Genomic DNA, 17,821 nt, shown 5'->3' with positions numbered 1-17,821 from the left:
TAAAAAATATCACTCTCTGTAGCCTTCAGGCTTATATCATTTAATGACGCACTTGATTTTACTCAGGGGTACGGAGTCTGATTCTTTGTTTGCCCACACCGAAAGAAATATACAATATACATATATTTTAAACATTTTCGGTTACAAAAACATTTATGTGAAATGATCAAAATGCATTTCTTCGTCTGCAGTAGTAAGTCTACATCCAGTTTTTTATGGTATTGCTGTGTTGAACACTAAGTCGATTTATATATTCCATAATAACCCAGATAACGCCAGAGATTTTTTCTTCAAACTCTTATATTCATTTTTAAATCTTAAATATTTTGTTAATAAATGACAATTTTTGAATAAAATTTAGTTTTAGCATGAAGCTAGAAAATTGTAGAACGAGATGCAACTATAACATATTTTATAGAAATTCACGGAAATTGTTTTATAGCTGCGGTGTTGCCATTTTGAGTGTTCTTTCAAAAGGACAGTGGCGCCTAATAAGTTATAATACACTATTTTTTCAATTCAACTCAATTGCCCTTTTCTGATATTGTTGTTTGTCCTATTAGGATACAATTTTTCTTCGACAATACAATTTTACAATTTTTTTCTTCAAATATTTTCAAATACGTTTAATTAGTTTTATCATGTTTTAATATTATCCCACCTGATATGGGTAAATTAACTGAGCGACAATTATATTGAACTTTGCTATGGAATTGCCGTCACCGCCAAAGATATCATCATTTAATGTGAAAAATTAGTTTATTAATTATTTTTATTTCATAAAGAAAAGCGTCACTTTCAACATTGCATTACATTGAGTTTACCAAAGGAAAGTTTAATATCTAATTAAAAACATCTCAATGAGATGTCGACATCATGTCTTCCTCTTTTCCATCCGTCCAAAAAAGGAGTAACTTTATATTTCTGTTTTCGGTTTTGTTGGTGTTGCTGCCGTTGTTTTTGTTTTCGTTCTCATGAAACAAGCCGGAAGTGTTGATTTTCAACATCATTACCAAACATATCATACTCGTCGTACTTAATTCTTTATCTTTTCGGATAATTTTCTTCTCATTTTTTCGGGATGGTGTAAACAGTGTTGGTGTTTTATTTTCTTATTTTTTCTCCATCCTTATGAAGTTAAAAGAGTACACAAACTTTGGCAACTTTTCCATTTGATATTAACAAACACATGCACACACACACACACACAGGCAGATACCAACAAACAGCCAATTACACACACACTAGCACAAACACTACAAGAAAAAGATAAAGACGAGAAAATCGTAAAACTTTTTAATGAGCTGAAAAGTGCGTATGTGAGTTTTCTTCGGCAGATAATACGGGCAACCCCCGCTTTTGGTAGAACGGGTGGTGATCGTGGGGAGAGCATAAGTAAATATTTGATAATTGCAACAAAAGCAGCAATACAGACGAAGCTATGCATTCTTATGTCTTCGTCCGGAAAGCAATGCGGACTGGTCAATTTTGGTTCCCGGAGATGAGTTTAAGATGTGTAATTGAAACGAAGCGTCAGCTGTAATTAATCATTGTAACGTTATGGACAAACTCCAGTGGTATGAAGACGATATGGAAATGTGCAATGTAAGAGGTCCATTTAACAAGATGTAGAAATTCTTAAAAAAATATTAAAACCTCAGAATTGCGAGCAAATTCTACCAATGGACGGAGATCTGCCTTTATGGGACCCCTGTCAAATTTCGAGGCAAAAAATTGGAAGAGGAAGTATAACAAATTGGATGTTGTTGTATAAAAATCAATGGCTAATCTTAAAAAAATATATGTATAAAATTCCCACACATTTAAGATAATTAATAGGGATTTTGTCTATAAGCTGAACAAAAAATTGTTTTGCAGATCTCAAAGGTAAAACATCACATTTTAGACATTCTCTCAGAACGATATATGAACAAACTTATTAAACTATCCCTACACCTCCTACTAATGATATGCATTATCTTGTCGACTATCTTAAAGTTCTTGGAATTTCACACCGACCATTCTGGCAAAGGTTTTTTGTTATTTGAAGGCTGTATGCAAATCTCTTTGTTTCATCCAAAGTTTTGTGCTGTTTTATCTTGGACATTTCCATGTAAATATGGCCAGGATTGGCGCTCATGCATAAATGCAAGTCCGGCCATAATGATAAGAACGGACAAGTGGAAAGAGAGTGTAATTAACATAGCAATCGGGATGCCGTAATTGTTGTCATAACTTCGTGCTGGGAAACGTAACAGAAAGAAAACAAACAACTTTAGCTGGCCAAATTTGTTTATCAGCATCTTGAGAAATGGAAATGATTAATTATCCCAAAACAGGGGATGAAAAATAAAAAAAATAAATTTTCATCCGAAAAAAATGGTTATAATTCTGGACCCTTAGCTGGTATTTCAATAACACTTATTAAATAGCAACCTTTGCCATTATTTACAATTAAACACAATCAAGAGTAATTTCAGGCTTCCAGGAAGGTTACAAACTCTCCATTGCCTACTTAGAAAAAAATTACGATGAACTTTAGCATAAAAATGGTAATTTTACCTAGCCTTGAGGATATCCGTTCCATTTGAAGATTCACTGTAATATTAGAAAAAGAAGGGCCAATACTATTTACTGGACTAACGAGAACCTTTCTAAGCCTCTTGCACACACACACAGTTTTTATCACCCATTTTTTTTGAAATTAGCATCTAAATAAATATACAGTTGTTTTATTAATTAATTTTTGCTACCGGTTTGTTTTCTTTTTTCCTTTTCTTCTTCTTTAATTGCAAGAAAAGTTGTTTCCCACAAAAGGATACTTTTCCGTTTCCAACCACTACCACTATGTAATAATTATAAGCTTTTTTGGGGGTTCTCAACAGTTTTCTAGTTTTTCTTAATTTTCTGACATTTTTTATTAACAACTTTCTTGATGCAAACAGGAGGGAATGCTTATGACAGCCTGACAGACATATTGACAGTTAAATCTTCACCACCAATAACAACAACAACTACACGATGTTCATCAGAATGTTTTTTAACTGTTTTCCCATAAATCTTAGCATGAAATGAAGGAATCTTCAAACTTCCTGCCACACGCAACCCTTCCATCCTAACTCAGCACCCCCTTCCACCAACTGCAAAGATAAGCGTTGTTTGCATAATGAGCTGGAGGTGGACGTGAAAGGGTTGAATATGAACAAAAAATTTTAATTACAGAAATTGCGTCTAATTCAGGTAAAATTAAGCCCTCCAGTTATTGGAAAATGTATTTACTTGTCAGTATTTTTATTCTCGTACTAGGATAGAAAGATTGATGTGTATAATCAGAAGGAGGATGAGGGTACATTTTTTGAAGGATATTTTCTCGCCTACAATGAACATTAATTTTTGCCAATTTGTTGTCGTTTTTTTTTTTTTGTGCATTTCTGTACCACTCAAATTTGTCCAACGATAATCGTTATTGTTGTCTTCTATTTAAAACATGTCTCTTGGCTCTAATGACCACTCCGGCTGAGATAGCAGGACCATTCAAACATTTTGCACTTCCCAATGGCGTTCGGTATGCATGTGTTAATATATAGTCGACTCTAGTTTTGTTTTTTTTTGGAAAAAAGGCTTTGTACTGGACACCATGTCTATGGCAATAAAGGAAGTTCAGACTCATATCTGTCTTCCATGCACTCTTGCCGCCTTGGCTGCCATCATCGTCATCGTTGTTACCAGAAAAATAATGTTGTGGTCATTGCAATTGTTACAATTGTGGTTTAATCGTACTTTCCTGATTATGTGGTAATGCCGGGAGGTTGGGTGGCCCAAAATCTCTGTAGTTAGCCGCACTGTACGATTTGTATATACAAACATATATATGTGGGGGGAGGTGTGTGGGTACCATCATCACAAATGACCATTCAAATGGGTTGTCGTAGATTATTGCATGCCAGTAAAGTGTTAAACGGGCAATGGCTGTGAGTTCGACCATTTCATAAAAATCTCGAGTGCTGCAACTGCATCTATGGACGATTCCATAAAACACACATGTTTTTTTCTTTCAATAGAAAAAATAACAATATTTTCAATGTACAACATTGTTAAACACTTGTAATCCATATATACATTAGGTATAATAAGGTTATATTCTGTTATCAATAACGATTCAAAAGAGATGCTGTTACATACCATGTTTATCTATAAAGAATATCAACGAATATCGTGTTGGCAGGCTGCATGAATTCGATAATCGATCACTTACAAGTTCTCGTTATTAGGAATGTTTTGATGATGATTTTTTTAGATATTTGTTCAGAATTCCTGCATTTTCTCTGTTGTGGTTATAACCACTAAAATATATTTTTCATATCTGTGGATATTCAATTGGAAGGGAACAAAAACTAGATAAACAATACCAACCCGCTATATTTTTCCGTACTTCCAATGGACTAACCCATATTTGGTCCAAGTTGAACGAATAATTGAGAACAGAATATTTCATGGCGACCACAGAACCCATAAAAGATAGTGGTGCATCATAATTACCACCCATGTCGTTTTTGTTGTAATAGTTGTTGCTTGAACAAAAAGAAAAAAACAATTCAGTTCCTTTTGGTTATTCTACTCTTGTAATTTGCTGATACTGATTAAAAATATTGTGCTTACTTAATGTCGAGGAAAATGAACAAATGCACCGGAGAAACAATATCTCACAATTCCCAATTAAGCAGAAGACACAAACGTTTTGACAACAACAACAACAACGGCACAGCTAACAAGGAAAATAGCAATAATTTAAAAATGCTTGGAACACTGACATTTAAAATAGTGGTGGCCACGACAAAACAAAAAACAATCACTTGGTGACATAACTCACACTTGTAAAAAAAATAAACACCCGACAATTAGTCCTCAACCCATGATCTTGATTACGTTCTCGTTTTTTTCCTTTCCAAACGAAACAATTTTCATTTCATTTTAATTGAATTAGAATTGAGAACAGCCTTAACCATGAAAACGCCATTTAGTCAAGATGCTGCGCGTTTGTTATGTAACTGTGTATGTAGTGGAAAAAACTGCGCTTTCCCCTCAACGGCACGACGGCAATTAAATTCACTTGACTCGGCCTATGGCCTTACGGCCACATTGAAGTGATACAAATGAAAACACATGCATCTCAATTACGACTCGGAATTGTGCATGGAAGTTCACTAAGGAATTAAATAATTTTTCCTCGTATTTGGATGATGTGATTTATTTTGTTGGGTAACGGCAAATGAGGAGTATTCTGCGAAATACTATATATTTCATTGCATATGGAGGGGCTTGGTTGGTAAAAGTAATTATAGGATTTTTTAGAAATCTGGAGCACATCAGTTCACGTTATTATGACCACATTTCGTAAGCAAATTGATTTTCGATATAATCCAATAAAAAGCCGAATCATTGCATTTAAAATCTTGTTGATGTGATTCGCCAATATATAAAAAAATCATTCGTCCACATTTTATTTTTTATATCAAGAAAGCCATTAATATAATTGTAACGGAAAATAGGAAATACAACAACTATTTGGAAACCAAGTACCATGCTAGCCATTGCTTGTTTCATTTGTGTATAAAAAGGTAATAACATTTGGAATCTCAGGTTCTTGGAGAATAAAAATGTTCTACTAAGAAAATCTTCAATATTGGTCCATGTTTGTCACAATATAAAGTATTTTCATGGTACTGGACGAATTTTCGCCTTCCATAATTCTAGACAAATTTTGGTATTCTGAGGGGCCTAGACTTATTTCCCAACCTAAGTCTCGATATTTTATTAAGAAAAACTCCTCCTGGCAGATAATTTTCAATTTAAGTCAATATTTAGGCATAAACCATCATCAATTGGTTTATGCCATTTATCGAGGCATAAACCAATTCGGCCGGTCGGTCCGGCCGAACTCATCCACGATTTTTATTGTTGTACACTGTATTAAAAATCAGAGACGAACCAATACGCATCCCAGCAAAACAGCTGTCATTCAAAAAGTCCGACATCGTGTAAGCCGTGAGAAGTTTCTTGAAGTCTATCCTACGTTTAATCTAAAAATCTAGCAGAAGGTAAAAATATCAAAATATATAATAATTATAAAATATTTTTTTCAGATTCTGAGAAATTGGTATTGCAGAATAATTTTCAGTGTCCTTGTAGGACACCTTTTTTTAATACTATTCGTCTTTAAATTTATTCGAAATGTACTATAGATTGATCATGTTCAAGTGTGCAGAATTTCGTATAAGTTTTTTTTAATAAACAAGCATGATTATTTCTATAAATTTTATTTTTGTTTTGAGAATTTGTTATTTATTGCAACAAGATTATCGAAAAGATGTACTGTTTACATCTACAAAACAAAACAACTGTCTCCGGTGTTAAATTTTATTCTCAAAATAAAAGAAATCAAATGGCGCCATTCTTATTTTTAGTTTTTTTTTTCATTTTTTATTGAATATTTGTGACCGCATGCCATAAAAATAGAATGTCGTTTAGTTTGGTGCGCAAGTGAGTGGAGTGAAATGCGCACCAAATGCCGCACATTTTCCATTCACAGGTTCACACATATCACCGAGATGGTGTCTAGATTTTTGACAAGGCCATTTCGAGTGTGTGTGTGTGTGTATGTTTTGTTTGTTTTTTAATATTTTCTATTTCATTTAGAGGTCAGTAGTGTACGAAAAAAGAAAATGCCAATTGTATGTATCTGAGCAGAATTCAAAAAATGTTGATGACAAACAATGCGTCATCGAGTAGCTTGACAGTGAATTTCTAGAAAAGTTCAATAAACCAATTAGGTTCAAAGGGACTTTAAATAGATTTCATACAATGTCACTGGGGGTTGGCCAAGACATTGGTAATGACTTCTTCTGGGGGGTGTTGTAAACAAATTTCAATTCAATGAACTTTAATGCGATGGTCCTTGGTCACCATTTTTTTTTTTTTTGTTTTGTCAAAAAGTGTATCACGTGTGCGTGGGAAATGTTTAGATGTCATATCATTCAGTTAATTAACATACTGTAATATCGAGTCGAAAATATTCTGTAATATGGATTTGTATACTACCGTTGGTGGGAAAATAACACATATATTTCCTTTCTATATATGTGCCGTACCTTTTAACTGATGTAGATATGTTCGTATCTGCTGTGAATATCCTTGCAATGGTAAATGACCCATATGAGCTGTAATTTCAAACTCCATTTCAACATTAAAAACAACACAACCTTATTAGGGTCTAACTTATTTCTTGATTTATTGTCTTACAAATAATATATAAATAAAATAAAAACAAATTATCAGCTGTCAAATATGTATGTAATCATATAGTACAGGGTATCTTCACAGATACCTTTAAATTACACTATACAAAATTATTATAAAAAATAATATATAAAACAAAAAGCATTTTAACTTAAAATTATTGCTAATGATAACAACGGTATCAAAAGATATCATTAAGCTCTAGCTCTATATATATGAGAAAATATAGAGATTCATTCATACGCACGTACATTCGTGATTAACATTTTTGTAAAATTTTGAAGTAATAAAAATTATATTCTATCCTTTAACAATTATCTCCCAGCGACCACACTGTTGTGTCGTTCTTCGATTTCATTTAGATGAGGACACAGCATATTTGTCCATTTTTACAGTCGGTACCTGGCCTCATCAAAGACTTGTGGCAACGATCCATACATTCACCCCAGTGTTGATTGCAGGGAGCTGGTCTCACGGGCACTGCATTTTCATTCATCATCCGTGGATTTGAAACGAGAGAGGAATGCAAGAGAAAAAATGGGAAAATTCACAAAATACCAATTAGTTTTTCTTTTTTGATTTCAATGAAGAAGGGAAAAGGATTCTAATTTTAATTTTGATTGATTTGGAATAGTTTGTTGGGGGCTATTTTAAGTGGAATGATAATAGGATTTCCCTATTGAATTTGGAATAATAAAGTGTGTAAAGTATTGTCATTGGTGTTATTTGTAAACTATACTTACATTCGTAACAGCATTCAACGCCCAAATGCTGATTGGAGGGACAGAGGCCTTTGTTGGTTGTGGGCAAAAGGCAATCACTGTTGTGTACACACAGACCGCCAACAAGAACACACTGACGATCGCCACGATACACTTTGACTCCTTGAATCACTGTAAAAAGAAAAAAAAAATAATATTATATTAGGACACTCACTGATTTAAAATTGTAATTTTAGAATTTTATTACATTTAGTTTACAGATCAAAAAAAAAAATATGTATTCTTTTATTTACAATTCACTACTCCGATTCGTTTAACATATTACAGTTTCTCTCATCGAAGTGGTTCTAATTTGACATTGCGGAATCTTGGATGGTGAAAAGTCATTGCAATATAATTTCATATTTTAATATCGTCTCCGTATTTGCAACATTTTTCAGCCGAAGGGACTGTAATTTATATTTTTTGTTAGTATGAAATTTTTTGCCGTAAACAAATTTTGAACAGTCCTCGATTCGTTGGAAGTATTTTTATTTATTTTTTTTAATTCAGAACACTTTAGGGATTCAGTGTGAAAATAGAAAATTATTGCATGTAAATTTTCCATAAATAACGGTTTTTATAAATAAAACATCAACTTTGAAGTGGTCACATAATTAAAACAATTGGTTTAAATAAGTAAACTAAGTACCAGAAATTGATAGAACTAGTAGAAAAAATAAATAATTCTTAAAATAAATAAATATTCGAAATAAAAACTCAAAATGTGGGAATTAACCTTAAGGAGTGATTAGATTTCGAAAGGCCTTCGATTGTTCGAGCAGTACAGAATATATTTGATCAAAAAATATATCAGTCACACAAAATTAACAGAAATAAACGCCTCTGTTGGCCAGTAAAAGTTTCTGGCTCACAGCAGCACTTATGTATAAAAAAACTTATTTGGGAAAATCCAATATTGGCCCATGTTTAAGTTCATAACCCAATTTAAAATATGAAAATAATAAAAACATTCTGGCAGATAATTTTCATGTTTTGATATTGGTCTATAAAGGGTCCTGACAGATTTTAGGTATTTTTAATGTGCACCTCAATATTTAAAAAAGTCCAATAAAAATATTTCAATTTTTGTCAAACTGTTTCTATTATGTTTCAACGCCTTATTACGCTTTTTATCTTAAATTAAAATCCTATTGGTTTGAATTAAAAACAACTAAGTTAAAATTTTCTTGGAAGCCTCGTTGGCTGATATGCCAATAAATCAAACACTGTTACGATCGAGTCAATGAACCTGACAGTAATTGCATGGGAAAAAACTGACTGGATTTACCACTTTAATGTTGGTAACACGCCAGCAATTGGGGTCATTAGTTTGCAATACCTGTCCATTACAATGGCATAATGTAATACATAATTTTTATATGAATGTTAAAATACGCAACCGTTTTAACAAACAAAACAATATGTATTAAAGCAAATTTCTAAATACAATATATCGATACACATTTTTAAAACATTCTTAATTTATTATTAATACTGTTCAAAATATAAACCACTTCTAACAAATATCCCAACAATCGTAGTTCAAAATTAATTACAAGGTAAACAATAATTTCAAAACAGTTCGTGTATGGAATAAAATACATGGGAGAGGCATTGAAACTCATTCAAACAATCGTTATTTTTGAAAAAAAGTTTAAAGCACATGCGATTTGGCATTGTTTGCAAAAATTTCAAAAAATAAATATATATTTTTTAATGTCAAATCATGCATTTTGGCAAAAAAAAAAAAAAAACCCCAAACATTAAACTGTTTTTAGCCATTCGGAGATGTAGACCTCGAAAAAGCTGACCAAGTGAATTATTCGCAACATCTCATCATCATTGCCGAATGCCGAAGTGTGAATATAAATATTCACACTTCATCTGTCGAAGACAACAGTTCACGAATTGGAACACCATCTGTTTGCAATGCCATTCAGAAAACAAACAAAAAACGTATACTTGAGATGCCAATAAATATGTTTTTTTTACTTTTTTAAGATTTCAAGACAATCGCTTTAATGATTTTTATACAAAAGATCTCTGAATGAATTAAAATCCATTCAAAATACTATTTGTATTGTCGTTATTATTAGTCAAGTGGATCAGTGGATCACTCCTCACATCTTGTCAAACCCCGAATAAATGCAGACGAAATTAACGAGGGACACTTCAGAAAGTAATGTATATGTTAAAACGTTTTAACACACTGGGGGGCTGAATGAGGAATATAAAAATAGCAATAAAAAGTTACTTTGTACAACTTCTCAACAAATACGTACTACAACACTCGACAATATCTTACGAACATATGATGTATTCCCGTATTTTAATAGAAAATACTCTTAAATACAAAAAGTATGAAAATGGGATGATATTAAAAATATCAAATCTTTATGAAAAATCTTACGATCTCAGCCCATGCGATCAAAGCTTAACACTCTTATACTTGCTTGTCATTTAAAATGTTTTAAAATTAAAAAAAAATTGGTTTGTATTTTGCCTATGAATGTCCTGATTTAGATTAGGCGAGTTTACTTGCGGCAATTCTTATCGTTCTCTTTTGAACTAGCTTCATGCGTCTATACAAGGCAATTCGGTTTCAAAAATATTTTTTTTACATTTTCTGACAATGTTCTGGATTGGTATTTCAAATTACTGACACTACAAACAAAATACACAAAACGAACTGCAAGAAAATTGTCGGTACGGGCAATTTTTTTTTCAATTTCTATTCCCCTTGCCCCTCTCTCCTGCAAACAAAGACTTGCCGCAAGTAAACTCGACCAATCTAAATTGAGACAATGTAGTTTTTCCCAAAAACAAATCTTACAATTTCTTCTGATAAATTAGAAATGTATTATTTTTAATTAGGTTAAAATGCAGTCGTCATGACATAAATTAGTCTCACTTGGTACAGCACATTTTTATATCGTCAATAATTGTTTTTTAGACAGAAATCAATTGAGATTTTTCATGATTACAATATTAGGCGATGGTTACTTCCAATAAAAAACGCAGGTTATAATTTTTCGATTAATCTTTCAATCTGAGGACCTTCAATGGCAATTTTTTTCAAACTTATTCATAAGCTAATAAAATGATTTCTTCTTTCAGAAATTTAATACATTCCAATACACAAATGTGAAAAATAATACAATTGATGTTACGACTTTGAATACCTATGGAGAAGAATATTGAAGTTCATCGATGTCTATGTCAAAGCTAGCTATGTTTTTTTTAATACAATATATTTTGACAAAAAAAAAATATTAATATCAGCTGGCCTTACTGTATGACCTAATACATAGACCTTGGTTAGGAAAAATCCACCAAAATATTATAAAATTTAATAAATTAAACTTAATAGGAATAATTTTAGTTGTTTCAACATACGACTACTATTCCATGTAAAATGTTTCGTAAAAAACATTCTATTTCAAAAATATCCTTAATTAATATTATATTTAGAAAAAAAGAGGACGTATTAAAATGTTCGTGATTTATTTTAAAAACTTTTTCGAATGTGAATGTACATACTGGAAATTCCAATTTTACATTGTGTAGAACACACAATATAATTGAAATTTCTTAACTAATCGATATCGTAATTCCAATCCACAACTTCTAATCTAACTGCAATAATATTTCATTCCACAACTTCGCCAATCACTATTTTTGTACCAAAAAATCTCTATTCCATTTTTTTCACAATATCAAATTTAAGTAGCCAATGCAATTCTGTACTTTTTAACACTGAGTTTAGACTATTTAAACTGTTATAACTGCATACCTGTTAAAAAAACCCACGAAAAAAAAACAAGAACATTATTTCTTTTCCGACTCGATGCACTTTCACAATCTCTACAAATCGACTTTCATTCAAGTTGTCGCCATCTCAGCATTGACCAATTGAATGCAAGCAATGGCAAGCAGATACATTCAATGTCAGGGCTTTTAACTTCTGTAAAAATAAACTTGAGATGCTAAATAATGAAAAGAAAACATGCAAAAATACGAGCAGTGCGTTCTATTTGCAGTCATCTGTCCGATTTAATTGCGCAATTCTTCATAATCTTTTCTACGTTGCACGTTGCCTACATATTTTTAAATTTGCATTCACTTATTTTCTTGCATTGAAAACAACAACGACATCCTCCATTGCAGCAAAAACAAAAACAAAAAAACAGAACAGAACAGAAGTTCAAAAACTGATAACACAAATCCAGCCGCATCAATCGAGACTTTGTTGGAGTCAGAAAAACAAACCTCTTAAAGCTCAAAACAAAATGTAAACCCATTTATACGTACTTTGATATTCTGGTGGATCACTGATCTCATTGTCCTCAATGTCAGCCTTGACCGCTGGTATGGATATTAACATGATCAGTACTAAGCCAGCGCATAGGTACAGCTGTAATTTACACAACATTTTGAATTTCTCTTTTTTTTATTGCTGTAAATTTTTTATTTAACAGCCACGCGATTTTCTTTGCTCCGTTTCAATTGGAAAATATTTATTTAAAAAAAATATTTTGTTGTTGTTTTTGTAGTTTCAGTTCTGTGTTTAACGTATTTGACCACTTGTTCTGCTCACCACGGTTCGCATTCAACTGAATGTTCTAAATTGTTCGCTGAATCTTTTTATAAATAATTTTATATTTATTATTTGTGAAAAGAAAAGAAAAAAATGAAAGACACTGGCCGATCGTGTTGTTTTTCCCCGGAGACTTTTGCGATTTTTGTGAAGAATGCGATTTTATTTCGAGATGGTATTTGACTGCGTGAAATCTTTCGCACAACTAACTGTCACCGAATGGCACTTTGTTTGTTTTTTAATTGATCAACTGTTGACAGTGGTGAGCGCTGCTGGTGAGAAATGACGGACAGAAACAAACGCCAAAGTGGTTTTGGTCTGGTTGGTGGCTATCCTACATCTCTCGCATCTCCTACACTGGCAGTGTAGATGGCTTTAGTTGTCTTTTGAGGATGTGCAATAAAGTTGTAAAGATAATCGGAAGTGAAAAGTTCGAGATAACTAAGATGATGAGATAAAATGAAGAAGGCAAACTAATGTGTGTTTTCTTGATTGGTATTAAACCGCAGCGCATGCAAACTAGCTGTTATTTCGTTATATCTTGTGTGTAATTACGAGGCTTGTTCAAAAATTATCAAAGGCATAGTTTTTTGGAAAATTCCTATTTATTCATGAATATCAACATACAACATACATTCTCCAAAAATAATTCTCATATATCAGGTTTTTTCAATCATCAAAGGACCTTAAAATAGTAATTTCCTAGTGTCGTCCCTTCAGTTTTAGGAAAATGCAAAATAGTCACTGGGGGCGAGGTGCAAAATGTAATCCAAATCTGAAATATTTTCCAATAAAAATATATTTATTATCATATGGTATTTATTATTCGTATAAACTGGTCATAATGTGTTCTGTAAACAAATACGCTGATTGAGTTGTTGTTCGGCTAGCCGTCATTGTGCTCAGAGAGCACCACAAATCTTTAATAGTTTTGCGCTCATCTATCACTGAAACGTTTTAATTCTGCACGCGCTATGTTTACATTGTTACGTTGTAGTTGTAGCTATTGTTGTTATAAAATAAAAAAATGTCTATAATTTGTTATTATTTTTTGTTATAGAAATTTTTGTTGATAAACACAACAGCAAATTAAGAAAACAATCATCTATGAGGTACAATATATAAATGTTTGCCGGTAGGTTAATTTTAACTTTTTTTCATTTTACAAAATATTTTTTAATTTTCTTCAATATTGAATATATATACACGTAAACCAAAAAATTACAAAGATTTGTCATATATGGTATCTCTTTATGGTATATTACATATGACATAAGTAAATTTGATTATTGCCGCCAATGCATAACCCATCTAAATACTTTCTACAACTAAAATACAAAAAATTATTGAAATATCTTAAAATATTTTTTTAAACTAGTTGTTTAGTCTTGTATCGAAAATGTGTGCATACAATTAACATTAATATCTGTAGTAAGTTACATTACGGATTGTTTGCTTGTCGTTATGATAACAAAAAATACCCGAAATGTGAATTGAATACTAAAACGTAGCGTCTTCCGCTACAACTTGGCTGCAAAAAAATAAAATAAAAACCCAAACCAAAATAAAAATTCATAGCGCACGTCACTTCGAATTGAACAAAAATACCAAGTTCTTTTTAAGAATTTGTAGAAATTAATACGTCACATCATGTCTACACTTGTTAATCGCCGGCCACTAAAAAAAAAAACTGATCGACGAGGATGATTTATTAATGATAGGTGTGTGGAATTATTACAAATGTTGTTATAAATGACAAATTTTATTATAAATGCAAATTAATTTAATTTAAATAATTTGTGTACAGACATTAAATTACTAAAAATAATTGTCTTTATCTACAATAGCAATCACCCTTCGCTATTTTCGAGAAACCCCTAAACCAGAAAAATAACATTCGAATTAAAGGTGAACATAAAAAATGATAAGAAACTCATCAGATCATTATACATAATCATATGTTTAAATATATATATATATATATATTAAATAAAATACATTCGAGAATGTCACATCAGATCAAATAAAAACTATAGGAATATTTTTTGAAAAGACTCATTCCACTGCAACTTCCATATTTCAGTCTGTGCGTTAATAATAACTCAGGGTTCGCTCACTTTTAAACAAAAACAAATTGTTGGTTCTTTTTAATTATTTCATTTTTGTTAGCCGATAAATTAATTATAATAATTGAAACTTGTTCTTGATGCTACATTTTTACCTGATGCTAATTTACATTACATTCAACTTTGGTTGCGATATTAATCAGTATTGCTAAAAAAGTAACATTTTATATACTATGAAAAGTACTACCGGCGAGACAAAAAATCGACTGTAGAACTTGATATGATACAAATACAAATGATAAAAATTGGCCTTTATGATTTTTTCCTTATATTTCAATGTCTTATTTTTCTCCAATTTTTACATAATTTCAAAAAGAGGCGTTTGTTTAAAAAAATTGCTCATCGTATTACTAAGATGTAAGAGGCGTGGGGCTCAAACCCATTAAATCATTTTAAATCGACGGCATCATTAATCTCAAGACCCCATCGACTTGACCAAAACCCTTCGTATTTTAGAAAATGTCGTTTGTATTGTATTCTATTGTCATAATTTGTATTTGTCGAAATTCTATAAACAACATGAGTATCATTCAATGATATCGCTCAGAACTACTATAATGTTTCTAATATTATGTCGATTGAAGGCGTTCCCGCAAAGGAATGTTTAATGGGATCTCCTTCCTATTTAACAAAATCTTCATAATGTTTTACCCGCAATATTATAAAACTTAAAAGACAATTACTTTGAACATTTTTGAATTTGCATTTAATAAAATATTTTAAAACATGAAATCAAATCTTCAATAATAGTCCTTATCTTCAATAGACATGACTCACAGATATTCTAGGAAAAACCTACAACCGAGAACGTGAAATAAATTTAGACTCAAATGTGAACTTGACATTGAGATTGATAACGCACTGATCAGAGAATTATACATAGTCATGCTCATATCTACAATATAAAATATTAAAAAAACACAAGTAATACCAAAAACAATAGATTATCTATTTAGAATAAAACCAGTAAGCCGGGCAGTAAGGTCGGACGGGGCCGAACATATGATACCCTACACATCTACCACTAAACTCTAACATTCTGCGGACCTATATGCCCAGTCTTGGCAATATTTCACGATATTTGTACCATCTTGTCCGAATAGAATTTTATTTATTTACACTCAAAAGCTTTGGTTCTTTGACCAAATATAATCATAAACTGATAATAACTAGACCTCGGATTTTGCATATTTGCATATTTTTTAATAATGAAGATATCGAAATTCTGATTGGACACAAATTCGTTTCAAAGGATTTAGAATTATTTGAAGGGTTCATATTTTTTAATTTTTTGCATATTTGCATATTTTGCATATGCACGAGATATGCAAAAAATATGCAAAATATGCAAAAAATATGCAAAATATGCAAAATATATGCAAAATATGCAAAAAATATGCAAAATATGCAAAATATATGCAAAATATGCAAAAAATATGCAAAATATGCTAGGTCGATATGCAATAAATATGCAAAATATATGCATAAAATATGCAAAATATAGGCCAAATATGCAAAAATATGCAAAATATATGCTAAAATATGCAAAAATATGCAAAAATATGCAAAATATGCAAACATATGCAAACATATGCAAACATATGCAAAAATATGCAAAATATGCAAAATATATGCACAATATGCAAAATATATGCAAAATATGCAAACATATGCAACATATGCAAACATATGCAAAATATGCAAACATATGCAAAATATGCAAAAATATGCAAAATATGCAAAATATGCAAAAATATGCAAAATATGCAAAACATATGCAAAATATGCAAAAATATGCAAACATATGCAAAATATGCAAAAAATATGCAAAATATGCAAAATATATGCAAAATATGCAAAAAATATGCAAAATATGCAAAATATATGCAAAATATGCAAAAAATATGCAAAATATGCTAGGTCGATATGCAATAAATATGCAAAATATATGCATAAAATATGCAAAATATAGGCCAAATATGCAAAAATATGCAAAATATATGCTAAAATATGCAAAAATATGCAAAAATATGCAAAATATGCAAAATATGCAAACATATGCAAAATATGCAAACATATGCAAAAATATGCAAAATATGCAAAATATATGCACAATATGCAAAATATATGCAAAATATGCAAACATATGCAACATATGCAAACATATGCAAAATATGCAAAAATATGCAAAATATGCAAACATATGCAAAATATGCAAACATATGCAAAAATATGCAAAATATGCAAAACATATGCAAAATATGCAAAAATATGCAAACATATGCAAAATATGCAAAAAATATGCAAAATATGCAAAATATATGCAAAATATGCAAAAAATATGCAAAATATATGCAAAATATGCAAAAAATATGCAAAATATGCTAGGTCGATATGCAATAAATATGCAAAATATATGCATAAAATATGCAAAATATAGGCCAAATATGCAAAAATATGCAAAATATATGCTAAAATATGCAAAAATATGCAAAAATATGCAAAATATGCAAAATATGCAAACATATGCAAAATATGCAAACATATGCAAAAATATGCAAAATATGCAAAATATATGCACAATATGCAAAATATATGCAAAATATGCAAACATATGCAACATATGCAAACATATGCAAAATATGCAAACATATGCAAAATATGCAAAAATATGCAAAATATGCAAAATATGCAAAAATATGCAAAATATGCAAAACATATGCAAAATATGCAAAAATATGCAAACATATGCAAAATATGCAAAATATATGCAAAATATGCAAACATATGCAAAATATGCAAAAATATGCAAAATATGCAAAAATATGCAAACATACGCAAAATATGCAAACATATGCAAAATATGCAAAAATATGCAAAATATGCAAAAATATGAAAAATATGCAAAATATGCAAAAATATGCAAACATATGCAAAATATGCAAAAATATGCAAACATATGCAAAATATGCAAACATATGCAAAATATGCAAAAATATGCAAAATATGCAAAAATATGCAAAATATGCAAACATATG

General features: G+C 30.8%; 1 protein-coding gene across 2 annotated transcripts; it reads right to left on the bottom strand.

Moving 5' to 3' along the window:
• Positions 1 to 7,654: 7,654 nt before the first annotated feature.
• LOC133335429 (U-scoloptoxin(19)-Tl1a) lies at positions 7,655 to 12,492 on the bottom strand. 2 transcript variants are annotated; one of them, XM_061543700.1, is made up of 3 exons: positions 12,372 to 12,492; positions 8,040 to 8,189; positions 7,655 to 7,776 (listed from the first exon to the last, which is right to left on the bottom strand). In XM_061543700.1, the coding sequence occupies exons 1-3, from the start codon at positions 12,490 to 12,492 to the stop codon at positions 7,655 to 7,657; spliced, it is 393 nt and encodes a 130-aa protein (XP_061399684.1). The 2 variants fall into 2 exon arrangements, with proteins under 2 accessions (XP_061399684.1, XP_061399686.1); XM_061543702.1 differs by lacking the exon at positions 7,655 to 7,776 and adding an exon at positions 7,932 to 7,972 and having other exon boundaries at positions 12,372 to 12,469.
• Positions 12,493 to 17,821: the final 5,329 nt, after the last annotated feature.

Source organism: Musca vetustissima, unplaced genomic scaffold (genome assembly GCF_032173495.1).
Source record: "Musca vetustissima isolate MV318-11 ecotype Yass unplaced genomic scaffold, APGP_CSIRO_Mvet_v1 utg63274, whole genome shotgun sequence".
Lineage (NCBI taxonomy): Eukaryota > Metazoa > Arthropoda > Insecta > Diptera > Muscidae > Musca > Musca vetustissima.
This window is presented reverse-complemented; position numbering and strand designations above follow the sequence as displayed.